Source organism: Pelodiscus sinensis, chromosome 5 (assembly GCF_049634645.1).
Source record: "Pelodiscus sinensis isolate JC-2024 chromosome 5, ASM4963464v1, whole genome shotgun sequence".
Taxonomy (NCBI): domain Eukaryota; kingdom Metazoa; phylum Chordata; order Testudines; family Trionychidae; genus Pelodiscus; species Pelodiscus sinensis.
Window position 1 is genome coordinate 107,256,059 of NC_134715.1, and position 15,674 is coordinate 107,271,732.

The 15,674-nt window shown below is 43.1% G+C and overlaps 1 protein-coding gene across 4 annotated transcripts in view; it reads right to left on the reverse strand.

Moving 5' to 3' along the window:
- Window positions 1-7,872: 7,872 nt before the first annotated feature.
- Window positions 7,873-15,674, reverse strand: part of BST1 (bone marrow stromal cell antigen 1) — a 42,813-nt gene continuing 35,011 nt past the window's right edge. For 2 of the 4 annotated variants that reach the window (XM_075930709.1, XM_075930710.1), the window contains exon 10: window positions 7,881-8,907. In XM_075930709.1, coding sequence (XP_075786824.1) covers window positions 8,787-8,907 — 121 coding nt within the window. In that variant the 3' untranslated portion in view covers window positions 7,881-8,786. Of the gene's footprint in view, window positions 8,908-15,674 lie in introns of all 4 variants that reach the window. The other 2 variants (XM_025178419.2, XM_025178418.2) reach the window with 2 other exon arrangements.

Consider the following 15,674-nt stretch of genomic DNA (forward strand, 5'->3'; position numbering starts at 1 on the left):
CCCTGGGACTGGACACAATACTTCAGTGGAGACCTAATCAGTGCTGAGTAGAGCAGAAGAATTACTTCTCATGTACTGCTTACAACACTCCTGTTAATACAATCTGGAATGATGTTTGCTTTTTTTGCAACAGTGTCACACTGTTGACTCTTTTTTAGCTTGTGGTTCACTATGACCCTCAGATGTTATAGAATCCTAGAATCATTGGGTTGGAAGAGAGCTTAGGAGATCATCGAGTCCAACCCTCTGCCCACCCCTCTGAAGGACCAAAACTAACTAAATCATCCCAGCCAGGTCTTTATCAAGCTGGGAATTAAAAACCTCTAGGGATGGAGTTTTCACCACCTCCCTAGATAACCCGATGCAGTGCTTCACCATCCTCCTAGTAAACTAGTTTTTCCTAATATCCAACCTCCCCATGGTAACTTGAGATCATTGCTCCTCATTCTGTCATCTGCCACTATTGAGAACAGCCTCTCTCATTCCTCTTTGGAACCTCCCTTTCAGGTAATTAAAAGCTTCTATCAAATCCCCCTTCACTCTTCTGTAGACTAAATAAACCCAAATCCCTCAGCCTTTCCTCGTAAATCATGTGCTCCAGCCCCCTAATCATTTTTGTTGCCCCCCCACTGGATCCAATTTATGGGCCAGTTCCTCACAAATGTCACTTGGTTTCAGGAGAGCGGTGCCAATTTACAATAAGATTGCCAGGTGTCTGGTTTTTTACTAGAAAGTTCAGTCAAAAAGCAACCCTGGTGACTCTGGTCAGAAGTGTTGGTTGGCAGGCTTCCTACCAGCCTCACTGCAGCTCCCAGAAGTGGTGACATGTTTCTCTGGCTCCTAGGCAGAGGGACCACCATGGAAGCAACACATACTGCTCCTGCCCTGAGCACTGGCTCTGATTAGCCAGGAACTGTAACCAATGGGAGCTGCAGGCAGAGGCAGTGTGCACCATGAAGAGCCACCTGGCTGCGCCTCTGCCTAGGAGCCGAAGGACATGTTACTTTTGGGGAGCCCCATGAGGTCACCCCCTCCTAGAGCATACACCCCACATCTCTGCCCCAGACCTGAGCCTCCTTCCACACCTAAACACCCTCCTGGAGCCTTCCCTACCCCACACGCTCGGTAACCCCCTGCTCCAATCCAGAGCCCTCTCTGCACCCTGAACTTCTTATTTCTGGCTCTGCTCTACACCCCAGCCTTCTGCCCCAGCCTGGTCAAAATGAGTGAGTGAGGGCGAGGGAGAGCCAGAGACAGGGGTGGGGGATAGAGTGAGCAGAGGCAAGACCTCTGGGAACAGATAGGGCAAGATGTTCAGTTTTGTGCAATTAAAAAGTTGGCAACTCTAATTTATAGCAATAGAGAATTTGGCCCATATTTTATGTATGTTTCAGAATACAGTGGGAGGAGGCCATACAAAAAAAACAAATGAAACAGAATTATCCTTAATTATTGGTGCTATGTTTTGAGGGATCCAAGTTTTGGAGTTCAGACCACTGTTTATTCAGGCATTACAGAGCATATAGGTAGTTTTTCCTGTGAAGTGGTCATTGAAATTTCAAATGGCTTGATTTGTATATGAAAATGCTTTCTCCTGTAATGCAAACACAAGAGCAGACTTTGGGACTGAGGTATCTAAATGTGTGATAAGGATTTTCATTGATAAGCTTCTGCAGGTAGGACTCAAAGCACAATGACTTGGCAATCTGATTTCTCTACCCTTAGGCATCTACTGTTACCATAGCTATAAAGTTAGAGCTTGTTGTCTGTGTGGGAGAAAAAAAATCAAATAACTCCAATTGTGTCAAAGGGGGAACTGTGCAGAAATCAAAACTCTCTAAAAGAAAACTGCTGTAAAATTAAAAGTTTTCCAGACCTCTCTCCCTGTATCAGAGTGAAATCAAATTAACTCTAATCAAAGACCCTTACAAATGCCTCCTATCTCAAGTTCATGGATACTCCTAGTCTGTCACAATTTGTCATGTAAACCCTTATCTTTGTCACAGTTTGCCTTGTAGACTCCTCCACTCAAGTTCTCATGTGGCTTTGTGTACTGTAAAAACTTACTTCTAGCACTCCTGGGGTGAACAGAAGTCTCAGAGTACTTCTGCTGAAACTTTGATATGTTAAAGAAGAACAATCAACAACTGAACTGTCTAAGCATTCTGTATATAGGATACCTGAATCTGTCTCTCATTGCTGCTGCTTTCACTCTTGGAAGTGACAGCCTGCATGCATGCATCATAAAGTTTTTCCTTCTAGATTTCTCTCCTGCCTCAGTGATTTGACCTCCGGCCTCGGACCCTTCTGGGGGCTCTGTACCCCAGGGGAGCGAGATTTCCCCCTCATCTGCTCCAAAAAAAAAATCTTGTATCTGGCAGATTGGTCTTGGTGATGGAGAAAGACAGATATTTTTAAGGGCAGATCTTCAGAAGAATTCCATTCTGCAATGGCTGTGGAAACACTGTTAGCAAAAAAAAAAAAAAAAAAAAAAAAAGAGCAGCATTGTGGGAAGAACATAGGGGTTGGTATTTTTTAATAAATACTGTGGATGCCTTTCTCTATTCAGCAATGTCTATACTTGCACTTGAGTGACAAAACCTTTGTCATTGACACATGCTTAACCTCCCCCCACTCCCATGAATGACAAAGTTTTACCACTGCAAGTGAAAGAGTGAACACTGCTTTGCTGGCAGGAGACTGCGCAAAACCCCCTCATACAGGGTGGAATATTCTGTTGGCAAAAGTGCAGAAAAACAGCATTGACACACACTGCCTTCTGTTCAGGATTAGAATCCAGGATACCACATAATTGCTGGTGACTTGAGTGATAGTTCAATTTCTAATTACAGAAAATAATAATCAGTGATTCCATGGAGAAACAGGAGTACCCAAATCTCTTTTACTTGAATTGCTGCTTTGCTGGCATGGCTGCCTTTTGAGTTTGTTTTTTGACTGTATGTGAATTTGCTTTTGTGTGGTGATTTTGTGGGATTTATGCGACTGGATTCTAATCCTAAAAAATGCTGAATCCACAGCACTCCCGGAGATTTTGCCCAGCACGCATGTTATTGGGATGCTGGGTATGCCACATTTCTCAGAATCCAGCTTCTGGGGAGCTTTTTAGAGAAGTCTTGTACTAAATCACATCTATCCCTACTACTTATTTAAAGAAACACGGGGGAAACTTATTGGAAAGAGTAACCTGATGAAACATGATTCTCAGTATATTGGAGTCTTGGTTCTATGTAGTAAGTTTTCAATATTTACATGTCCTTAGATTAGTTGAACTAAATTTATATTTTTTTTACACTTAAACACATATTTTCAATATGGAACTTCTCCGCACTTCCTACATTGCACCTGGTGTCATGTGGGGCTGACAGTAATGGCTTCACTCTTAGGTAAAATGTACAAGTGTATTCACGTGAACATAAGCGCAGCATTCCTGGGTCAGACTAATGATCTATTTAGTTGAGTACTCTGTCTTCTGACATTGGCCAGTGCCAGGTGCTTCAGATGGAATGAATAGAACACACAATTATTAAGTGATCTGTCTTCCACTCCCAGCTTCTGGCAATCAGAGGCTTGGAACACTCAGAGCATACGGGTGCATCCTGACCATCTTGGCTAATAACACTGTTGGACCTATCCTCCATGAACTTATCTAATTCTCTTTTGAACCCTGTGACCATTTTGGCTTTCACAGTATTCTTTGGCATGAGTTCCACAGGCTGTCTGTGCATTGTGTGAAGAAGTACTTCCTTTTGTTTGTTTTAAACCTGCTGCCTATTCAGATTCTTAAAACCAAAAGATGGCTAGTTAAAATGCTTGGCACAAGTAATGTAGGTTGTCTAAGGACTGTCTACACAGCAGGGCTAAAGTTGAATTAAGCTATGCAACATGAGCTATATCAATTGCGTAGCTTTATTCAGCTTTTCATAGAATCATAGAATAATAGAATAATAGGACTGGAAGGGACCTCGAGAGGTCATCGAGTCCAGGCCCCCGCCCTCAAGGCAGGACCAAGCTCCGTCTACACCATCCCTGACAGATGTCTATCTAACCTGTTCTTAAATATCTCCAGAGAGGGAGATTCCACCACCTCCCTTGGCAATTTATTCCAATATTTGACCACCCTGACAGTTAGGAATTTTTTCCTAATGTCCAATCTAAACCTCCCCTGCTGCACTTTAAGCCCATTACTCCTTGTCCTGTCCTCAGTAACCAAGAGGAACAAATTTTCTCCTTCCTCCTTGTGACACCCTTTCAGATATTTGAAAACCGCTATCATGTCCCCCCTTAATCTTCTTTTTTCCAAACTAAACAAGCCCAGTTCATGAAGCCTGGCTTCATAGGTCATGTTCTCTAAACCTTTAATCATTCTTGTCGCTCTTCTCTGTACCCTTTCCAATTTCTCCACATCTTTCTTGAAATGTGGCGCCCAGAATTGGACACAGTACTCCAGCTGAGGCCTAACTAGTGCAGAGTGCAGCGGCAGAATGACTTCACGAGTTTTGCTTACAACACGCCTGTTGATACAACCTAGAATCATATTTGCTTTTTTTGCAACAGCATCACACTGTTGACTCATATTCAACTTGTGGTCCACTTTGACCCCTAGATCCCTTTCCGCCATGCTCCTTCCTAGACAGTCGCTTCCCATCTTGTATGTATGGAACCGATTGTTCCTTCCTAAGTGGCGCACTTTGCATTTCTCTTTATTAAACCTCATCCTGTTTACCTCTGACCATTTCTCTAACTTGCTAAGGTCATTTTGAATTATGTCCCTATCCTCCTAAGAAGTTGCAACCCCACCCAGTTTGGTATTATCTGCAAACTTAATAAGCGTACTCTCTATCCCAATATCTACATCATTGATGAAGATATTGAACAGTACGGGTCCCAAAACAGACCCTTGAGGAACTCCACTTGTTATCCCTTTCCAGCAGGATTTAGAACCGTTAACAACAATTCTCTGACTACGGTTATCCAGCCAATTATGCACCCACCTTATCGTGGCCCTATCTAAGTTATATTTGCCTAGTTTATCAATAAGAATATCATGCGAGACCGTATCAAATGCCTTACTAAAGTCTAGGTATATGACATCCACTGCTTCTCCCTTATCCACAAGGCTCGTTATCCTATCAAAGGCTCGTTATCCTATCCTTTTGGCACTGTCTACACAGCAGGAAGCCAAAAGAAGAACACTCTTCCTTTGACTTCCCTTTCTCCTTGTGAAATGAGGGTTACCAGGAGTTGGAATAAGAAATCCTCAAGCTCGACTTTATTTCAAAATAAAGTCTTGTAGTGAAGACACGCACTCAGGGCCGGATTAAGGCATGGGCTAGCCGGGCAGCTGCCTGGGGTGCCAACTTATGGGGCATGCCTGGCTCCCAGATCGCTGGCTGCAGCAGCTCCCAGCGGACACCCTACAGCGGCCCCCTGCAGCGCTGGCCAGCAGCGCCCTTCCCCCCACAGCCGCGGGACCCTGCATGGCCAGGCTCGGCGTGCCCTGGGCTGTGCGCCAGCAGTGGTAGCCGGGCTGGGCTGGGCTGGGCTGGGCCGGGCACGTGCTTCCTGCCGCCGCCAGCTCCACGCATGCCCTCCCGCACACGCCGGGCAGGGGTGGGGCCACGCAAGTGCCTTCCCCCAACCCAGGGTGCAATTATCCTGTCTGCCCAGGGCACCAGAATGGCTCAGTCTGGTCCTGCATGCACTATGTTATTTTGGAATAACGTCAGTTATTCTGGAATAACGCGGCTGTGCAGAAGTACCCTAAGAGTCCTGGGCCTGATATTGCTGGTGTTTAGCTAGTCTCTGGATCAGTTCCATGGTAGAACACACAAAGCAGTGGGACATGACAATTTCTGACTAAAGGGTAGTTTGGATATGTGATTGTCATTAGAGGAAGAAGAGATAACAATGTTTGTTCCTCACAGTTCCCAATGTAATATGGTGCATCATGCAGGTGTGCTAGTAAGTGATAGACCTTTATGTACTTGATTTGGTCATCTTAGATGTTAGATGACTCTACTGGCTACTGTTTGGGAAGAGTATAGAAAAGCAAAAATGAGCAGGTACAGAAGGGACATTTCAAAGGGCTAGCTAAGGTGCAGATGGCAGCCCAGATTTGCAAATGTATACATGCCTTTTGCAAGTGCCTGAGTTATGTGCATAAAACCTTAATGTATGAGCCCAAGAAGGGTATTTGAAAAATGCAGGATAGTAAGGCTGTAAATATTTGAAGTATGTAAACATCAAAGCCCCTGAGATGGAACTGATTTGAAGAATAAAAACCAGAAAAATGTATTACTATATAACTGAGCTTTTAGATCTTCCATGCCCATCATATTGGCAGACTAGAAGAGTTAAATAATATCAGAGTGGGAGGAAGGAAACTTCTTGCTAAGCTAAATGAGAATATGAACATTCCAATAGCTCACAATCAGTTTCACTGCTAACAAGCATACATAGAAATTAATAGTGAATTTGCAAAATATTTTATTTCCAAAATATTTTAATATAGAGAAATGTGTCAGAACTGACCCTTTCCCCCAAAAGTTTCAATTAATCAATATTTTCTGATTAGAAAAGGGTCTCAAAAAGTTGCTGACCAGTTCTACCCCTGATCCTTAATAGATTTCAAAGAATCCAGTGAATTTCCCTAATTGTAAATACCTGATTCCTGACTCAAAGGTTTCAAGATAAATTCTACTTAATGTGAGAGGCCTTTGGTTGTTGGTAATCCAAACAGCAGGAAGCAACGAGAGGAGAAAGTCCCAGATAATGATGGTGATAGAAATGTAGCGGTGTTAGTCTGGGGTAGCTGAAGCAAAATGCAGGACAATGTAGCACTTTAAAGACTAACAAGATGGTTTATTAGATGATGAGCTTTCGTGGGCCAGACCCACTTCCTCAGATCAAATAGTGGAAGAAAATAGTCACAACCATATATACCAAAGGATACAATTAAAAAAAAATGAACACATATGAAAAGGACAAATCACATTTCAGAACAGGAGGGGGATGCGGGGGCGGGGGGGAGGAAGGAAGGTAAGTGTCTGTGATTTGACGATATTAGAGGTGGGGAGAGTGGGATGTTTGTGAGTTAATGGTATTAGAGGTGATAATTGGGAAAGCTATCTTGATAATGTGTAAGATAGTTCAAGTGTTTGTTCAATCCTCTTTGGAGAGTGTCGAATTTTAACATGAATGACAGTTCAGAGGATTCCTTTTCAAGTGCAGATGTAAAAGTTCTTTGTAGCAGAATGCAGGTGGTTAAGTCATTGAGAGAGTGCCCTTTCTGGTTAAAATGGCAAGAAACTGTTTTTTCTTTGTGATCTTGTCTGATATCTGTTTTGTGGGCATTAATCCTTTGGCGAAGTCTCTGAGACGTTTGTCCAATGTACATAGCAGACGGACACTTTCGGCACATGATAGCATAGATTATATTTCTGGATGCGCAGGAATATGTGTTCTTGATCTTATAACTCACTTGGTTAGGTCCAATAATGGTATCAGCAGAATAAATATGTGGACAAAGCTGGCAACGGGGTTTGTTGCAAGGGAAGGTACCAGGGTTGGTATTAGTGTGGTATGTCCTGTGGTTGTTGGTAAGAATCATCTTGAGGTTAGGTGGTTGTCTATAGGAGACTATGGGTCTGTCTCCCAGAGCCTCTTGGAGTATGGTATCCTGTTCCAGTATAGGCTGTAGTTTATTGATAATGTGTTGGACAGGTTTAAGTTGGGGTTTGTAGGTGATGACAAGCCTATTGTTGGTTTTCTTGGGTCTGTCTTGAAGTAGATGGTTTCTAGGTATTTGTCTGGCTCTTTCAATTTGCTTTTTTATTTGGTATATATGGTTGTGACTATTTTCTTCCACTATTTGATCTGAGGAAGTGGGTCTGGCCCACGAAAGCTCATCATCTAATAAACCATCTTGTTAGTCTTTAAAGTGCTACGTTGTCCTGCATTTTGCTCCAGATAATGATGGATATATTGTATGTGAAAACAGTGGGTTCAATTCTCCATTGCCTTACTCCTTGTTTTGTTATTTACAAATTGACTTTAAAATGCTACCAAAAACACCCATTCACACAAGGGATAAAAGCATTTTACATTCACTTTGTGCTCACTTTGCAGAAGTGTAGATAAAAACACAAAGTACACAGCAAGGGAGAATGAGGCCCAAGTCATAAGGCAGAAAAAAGTCTTTTGAACACAAGCAGGTACCGTATTTTCCGGCGTATAGGGCGACTGGGCGTATAAGACGACCCCCTATCTTTTTAATTAAAAGATAGGGTTTCATCTTATACCCCAGCACCCCTCCGCCTCCTTTGCTCCCGGTGTCCCTGGTCTGCTGGAGATGGTCCCCAGCAGACCAGAGGCACCGGGAGCAAAGCCGCAGCAGCTTTGAAAGCCTCGGGGGAAGCCGGCAGGGGGGCACCCCAGGCGCGCCTGGGCTGCCCCCCCACCGGAGCCCCTCCGCGGCTTTGAAAACCTCAGGGGAAGCCGGCGGCGGGGCATCCCAGGCGCGCCTGGGATGCCCCCCCGCCAGAGCCCGGCGGAGCCCCTCCGCGGCTTTGAAAACCTCGGGGGAAGCCAGCGGGGGGGCATGTCTGAGGCTTCCAGGAACAGAGAAGTCAAAGACAATGTTACATAGGTTATTATAATAAGCAGCCTTGCAATCACATTAATTAAGGGAGGAATTATATTCAGAAACAGGGTGATGCCAATTGATGGACAATGAGAAGGCAAACTGAAGGACTGAATTACATACATTAATTTAGTGGGTTAAAGCAGATCTCAAAAACAAATGCTACGAAAATAGTATAAATAAGCCTGCTCCAGCTGTTGCCTCTTTCTGAAGATACAAGTCTTCTTTGTGTGGAAGGTGCAGACCTAAAGAAAAAAAACAAACAGAGTTTTGTTTGAGTACAGCTCCTTTAGTCTGAAGTCAAAAAGTTAAGCTGAAAATTCAGTTCCAGAAATCTTTTTAAAATAGCTCTTGAAATCACTGCCAATGCTGCTAAGCTTTCATAGTTTTATAAAAGGAATTTGGTGCACAGAACTCCGCATTAACTACATGTTCTTTGTCCCAGACTGCATTTGGAATGTGTTCTGCTCAGGTTCGTATGCCACCTACTGGTGTTCCGTTTATCTCCGGGGTCAATTTAAATGCCAAGCTGTCATAGATGATTATTATAGGCCAGAGTCCTCACAAGAGCCACAGCTGAAGTGTGGAGGGTAAAAGGGCATTTCTTCGCCTTTAGACTTCCAGGATTTTGAGCTTTAGCATGCTCCGCTCCCCGTGTAAGTTAGAGTGGTGCCACACAGCAACCTCTGGTCAATGCCACTCCTGCTCTGACATGGCCACTTACCTCAGAATGCCTCTGTGGCAGCAGTTGGAAGTGCAGAATTAAGCTACCTATGTGACTTTACCTGACCCACCTGCTGAGGTTGTTGCCAGTTTTTCAGTTGCTTTGTGGCACTGAGCCACTGTAAAAAAGGATGCAGTAGAGTGCTCCCTGAGTAGTATCCTTCCTGTCTTAGGAACCTATCTATTGACTTTGATTTTTATCTGCTTAGGTTTAAGTACCCATTCTCCAGATCCTTAATGATGCGCTGTCTCTTCCCCCGCCCTATTTCTTTCTCTCCCTCCTCCCCTTCCCCTCTCCTATTTATTTCGAGTTTTCATATCCCAAACTCATAATTGCGGTCATCTGAAGAAGTGGGCTGTGCCCACGAAAGCTCATAATACCATCTACATGTTTTGTTAGTCTATAAAGTGCTACCAGATCATTTGTTGTTGTTGTTTTAGTAAATATCTGAATGGCTAATTTCAATATTTATTCTTAAAGTGTAAAAATTCTAGTTGTACTCTTAACTTGAATGTATCTTTAATAGTGAAAAAATCTCTGTAAAAGCTGTTTGCCAGTGAATTAAATCATCATCATATTTAATTATTATCCATTCATGAAGTAAACAAAATCTGGGAAAGTACTCAGAAAAAATTCAAACAGTGCAGGCATTCAAACAAATCAGTTACAATCGGCCTGAAGAATCTTCTGTAAGGGGGAAAAGAAGCTAAAATCACTGAGGTTAATTGTTGCAGATTTATAAGTCTGGAGGTGCCTTAAATACTTACAGACTTATTTGGGCATCAGCTTTCATGGGCAAATCCCCACTTATGCCAAAATGAATCTGTTAGTCTTTAAAGTGCCACAAGACTCCCGATTGTTTCAATGCAGATTTAGGCTAACACAGCCACTCCTCTGAGACTTGCTATATGGGAGTGTCTTTTTTTGCTTTGATTTCTCATTTTAGCTTACTCACATCTCAGGTAGAGCAGTGACTGGGCAGCCATCCCACCCAGCGTGTCAGGATGCCCTTGTTCCTAGTGTGAATTCTTAGTTATCACCCGGGATGAGCCATGGGGTGTATGCGACAAAGCACAGGAAAGCCATTGTGGTAGACCTTAGGCTACATCTACATTGGCAAGATTTTGCGCAAATACTTTTAACGCAAGAGTTTTTGCATTAAAGTATTTGCGCAAGAGAGCATCTACACGGACATGTGCTTTTGCGCAAGAGATGTGCTTTTGTGCAAAAGCATCCATGCCAGCGTAGACACTCTCTTGCGCAAGAAAGCTCCGATGGCCATTTTAGCCATCGGGCTTTCTTGCACAAGAAATTCATGTTGCCTGACTACACTGGCCTCTTGCGCAAGAACACTTGCACAAGAGGGCTTATTCCTAAGAGGGAACATCATAGTTCTTTCGCAAGAAGCACTCATTTCTTACAGTAGCACGTCAGTGTTCTTGAGCAAGAACTCGTGGCCAGTGTAGACAGGCTTCAAGTTTTTGCGCAAAAGCGGCTGCTTTTGTGCAAAATCTTGCCAATGTAGACACAGCCTTGAAGTGTAGGGCACAGGCTGAGGTGGAGCTGCCACGGGGACAGATCTTGGTTTTAATAGCAAAGATTCAAACAAGAACCTTGAAGGCCAAAGTGGAGAAGGGTTCCCTGTGAACAGCAGTTGAGCATGGGTCAGAATTTAAGGATGATCACACACAGCTGAATAAAAGAAGGTGTAAAAACCATTTGAGGGATGAATCAGGGAGTGGAAGTAAGACCCATTCTTACAAGGCAGGTTAATGAGAGTTGAGGCATTCAATAACATGCAGAATCAGAGCCAGCCCAAGGATGGTGCTCTGTTATTACAGGCAGTCCCCGGGTTACATGGATCTGACTTACATCGGATCCCTACTTACAAACGGGGTGAGGCAACCCTGCACTAGCTGCTTCCCCCCCAGCAGACAGGGAGACGCAAAGCTAGCACCCCCCCCCCCCCCCAGCAGACCAGGGAAACGCGGAGTAGCTTTTCTCAGCAGACACCTCAGCTTGAAAATAAAGGACTGAGGGAAGAGAGGTGTGGGAGAATAAAACTGAACTCTGGAGAAATGTTTGGCTAGCGTTTCCCCTACAATATGTACCAGTTCCGACTTACATACAAATTCAACTTAAGAACAAACCTACAGTCCCTATCTTGTACGTAACCCGGGGACTGCCTGTACAGACATGCTCAGCTACTATAGTGATGGTGATCATATAAGTATGGAATAGCTAGACTGGAACAGAGAGCTAGTCCCATGCTTACAATGAGTGATAGTACTAAAGAGATAATATGCACAGCCCTTAAGCAAAAAAAAGGACATTGTTTCCTAAAGGGTTTCTATCTAGATCTCATCAGTAAAGGAAAGTGCCCACAACACAAGATTTTGAAGAATATGGTCTAAACCCTGGGAGAAGAGAGAAATGCCTGGAGGATAACTAATGTGACACTAACTTTTAATAAGGCTCCAGAGGCAATCCTGGAAATTATAGGCCAGTAAACCTAACTGCAGTACCCAGCAAATGGGGTGAAACTATAACAAGGAACAGAGTTCTCAGGTGCATAGATGAACATGATATGTTGGGGAAGAGTCAACATGATTTTTTGTAAAGGGAAATTATGTATCACCAAACTATTAGAATTCATTGTGGGGGTCACCAAACATGTGGACAAGGGGCATGCAGTGTACTTAGATTTTCAAAAAGCCTTTGACAAGGTCTTCACCGAAGGCTCTTAAACAAAGTGGTCATGGGGTAAGATGGAAGGTCCTCTCATGGACTGATAATTGGTTAAAAGATAGAAATCAAAGGATAGGAATAAAAGGTCAGTTTTCAGTATGGAGAGAGGTAAATAGTGGGGTCCTCCAGAGGCTAGTTCTAGGACCACTGCTGTTCAGCATATTCACAAATGATCGGGGAGAGGGGGGGGTGGTAAATAGGGAGATGGCAAAATTTGCAGCTGACCTAAAACTACTCAAGCTAGTTAAATCTAAAGCAGACTATGAAGCGTTATTAAAGAATCTCATAATACTGGGAAAGGGAAGATAAAATTTAATATTGATAAAGGCAAACTAAAGACTATTTGAAAAAATAACCCCAACTATACATATAAAATCATGGGGTCTAAATTAATGGATGTTTTGATTAGTGGATGTTTTCTCTGAAAACATCCACTCGATGTTCAGCAGCATCAAAAAAGCAAATAGAACGTTGGGAATAATTAAGAAAATGATAGATAATAAGAGAAAATATCATTGCTTCTATATAAGTGTATGGTAAAACCACATATTGACGCATTCTTATGCAGATATGATAGCCCCACCTCAGAAAAGATATATTGGAAAAGGTACATAAAACAGCCACAAAATATTAGGCATATCGGCTAGCTTCTATATGAGAAGATATTATTTAGGTTATGTCTACACTATGGAGGTTTCCTGGATACTCTGGAAAACTGCGCCGCATCCAGGGAACACTGCGCTGCATCCAGAGAACAGATGCGCTCTTTCGGAAGCCCTGTCTTCCTCCTCCCATGACAAAGAAGGGTTCTTCTGAAAGAGGCTTTTCCCAAATTTCCCAGTGTAGACAGGCCAAATTTCGGAAAAGCCTCTTCAGAAAAAACTGTTCGAAAAAGGTACGCAAATTACGGAACGCATGCCTTTGTGTACCTTTTTCCAATAGACCCGTGTGGTCTAGACATAGCCTTAGAGTGGGACCTTTCATTTTGGAAAAGAGATGACTAAGGAGGGATATGATAGAGGTCTATAAAATCATGACTAGTATGGAGAAAATAAGGAAGTGCTATGTATGCCTTCTCATAACACAAGAACGAGGAATCACCAAATGAAATGAATAGGCAGCATGTAACATGGTGAACACTCACTGCTATGGCGCTTCCTGATGGTTACTCTGGAGTTAGCTCTATTCAATGCTGGAGTTCCTCCTTCCGGCCAGTGTCTCACCTACTGTTACCTGTTTATGCGTTAATGGCTCTGCCACCTTATATTTGGGCCCCTCCCAAATCACGGTGCCCTCCCCTCTGGGTACTAACTTGCTGCAGTGCCCCCACTCTCTGGAGCAAAATGCAGGACAATGTAGCACTTTAAAGACTAACAAGATGCTTTATTAGATTATGAGCTTTCGTGGGCCAGACCCACTTCCTCAGATCATCACTATCCCACTCTCTGGGGTACTCCCTCCCAGTGAACCTTCAACCCCTATATTGACCTTGCCTCAGTGACCCTACTGCCAGTCATCATCTAGCCCCTGCCTCAGGGACAAACTGCAGTCTAAAATGGCCACTCATCATAAGCAAGGGGTATGGACTTGCTGCCTTCTTCTTCCCTGGCTGTCTCCCTACAGCCCTGGTACCCTCAGACCCTGCAGCCTGGGAGTAGTGTTAATCTAGAGCAGTGTTTCCCAATTTTATTTGGCCACTGAACCCTTTTAAGCTCAAAAGAATTTTGCAGAACCCCTAATAACAGTCTTCTATATGGAGCTGAAAAAGTAGACCACAAATAAGTAAGGATAATAATAAACAAATGCTAAACAAGGTCATGACACCAACACAAATGAAAATTGTTTTCAATAAAATTCATAAATGCTTAAATATTATTATTTTTAATCATAAAATGTTATTTAATGGAATTTTCTTGCGGAAACCTTATTTTCACTTCGCGGAACCCCAGGGTTCCGTGGAACACCATTTGGGAAACATTGGTCTAGACAGCAGTTCCCAACCGTTTCCAGATGGAGACCCATTTTGACAATTCAGGAAGACTTGGTGACCCAGGGCAATTCAAAATATGTGTGACTGGCTCCTTAAGGGTCACCTGGTGACCCTTTTGAAATGTAATGGCGACGCATATTTGGGTCCTGACCCATAGGTTGGGAAACCCTGGTCCAGAGCTGCCCTGCTCTGTCTGCCTCTCTCTGCACTGCTCTGTCTCAGGAAGCCTCTTGCTTCTCTGGCAGCAACAGCGAGGCTATGTCTACACTCGTAGCTTCTTGCGCAAGTACAGCCGTTCTTGCACAAGAATCTGCAGAGCGTCCACACTGCCCGCTCGCTCTTGCGCAAGGAAATTTACAGTACGGCATGGTAAGAGAGGGCTTCTTGCGCAAGCGCTACTCTCTTTTTTTATCAGGTGTAAGCCCTCTTGTGCAGGAACTCTTGCACAAGAGGACAGTGTGGACGCTCGGCAGGGATTTCTTGCGCAAGAAAGCCCTATGGCTAAAATGGCCATCAGAGCTTTCTTGCGCAAGAGAGCATCCACACTGTCATAGGCACTCTTGCGCAAAAGCACAGCTCGCACATGGCAGTGTGGATGTTTTCTCACACAAGACTACTTGCGCAAGACTTCTTGCACAGAACCCAAGATGTTCTTGCGCAAGAAGCCACCTGTGTAGACATAGCCCGAGTGTTTTCTTCCACTCCAGGAGCTCTTATTTATACAGCCCCAACTGGCCCTTAATTATCTGCAGCCTTACCTGTGGCTACCTACCACTGAACCTCCCTAGACTGGTTTTAACTCCTGTAGGGTTATCACATACAAAACAAACAAAAGGAAGTTTAAAACAAACAAAAGGAAGTATTTCATCACACAATGCACAGTCAACTTGTGGAACTTATGGCCTTCTTAGTCACCTGAGCTCAAATTTAGCACTAGCTATTAGTATTTTTCCTTTCAACTTCGGATGTTTTGTGTTGGGAAACATTTTTGCAGTTTATACAAAGAATTCTACTGCCCATCTTTTGGGTTAAATTTATCCATGGTGCACTTAGCTAGAGTTACAGCAAAGATGAATGTTTCCACTCATGTTTAAGTTTCCACATGTTTCTCATAACAGTGTACTGGAGAAACATAAGTTCTCTGAATCTTTGGATATCAAAACTGTACCTTCTTGAAATTGGGAATTGAAAATTACATTGTACATAATTGCATTAATGCTGTTATATTTGATTTATAATATCAGTTTTATTGGAGAATGTTCATGCAAAGCACATTTTGCATTTGTAATTATGAGTATGTGCAAGAGATACTGTATTCTAAGAATTAGGTGCATGCAATTAGTGGATAACAATATATCAGGCAGTCTGTGTGTTCAATCAAAAATAATCAACATTGCTTTAATGATTAATATTAGTTACTTGCAACTAATTGCTTATATACAATTTATAGAGTAGGAACTGTTTCCTGAATAATTTCAAAAAAATACATTTCAAGGCAGCTCTGGAAAAATTGCAATCACTAGAATAGGTGAAATCTGAATAAATTGTTA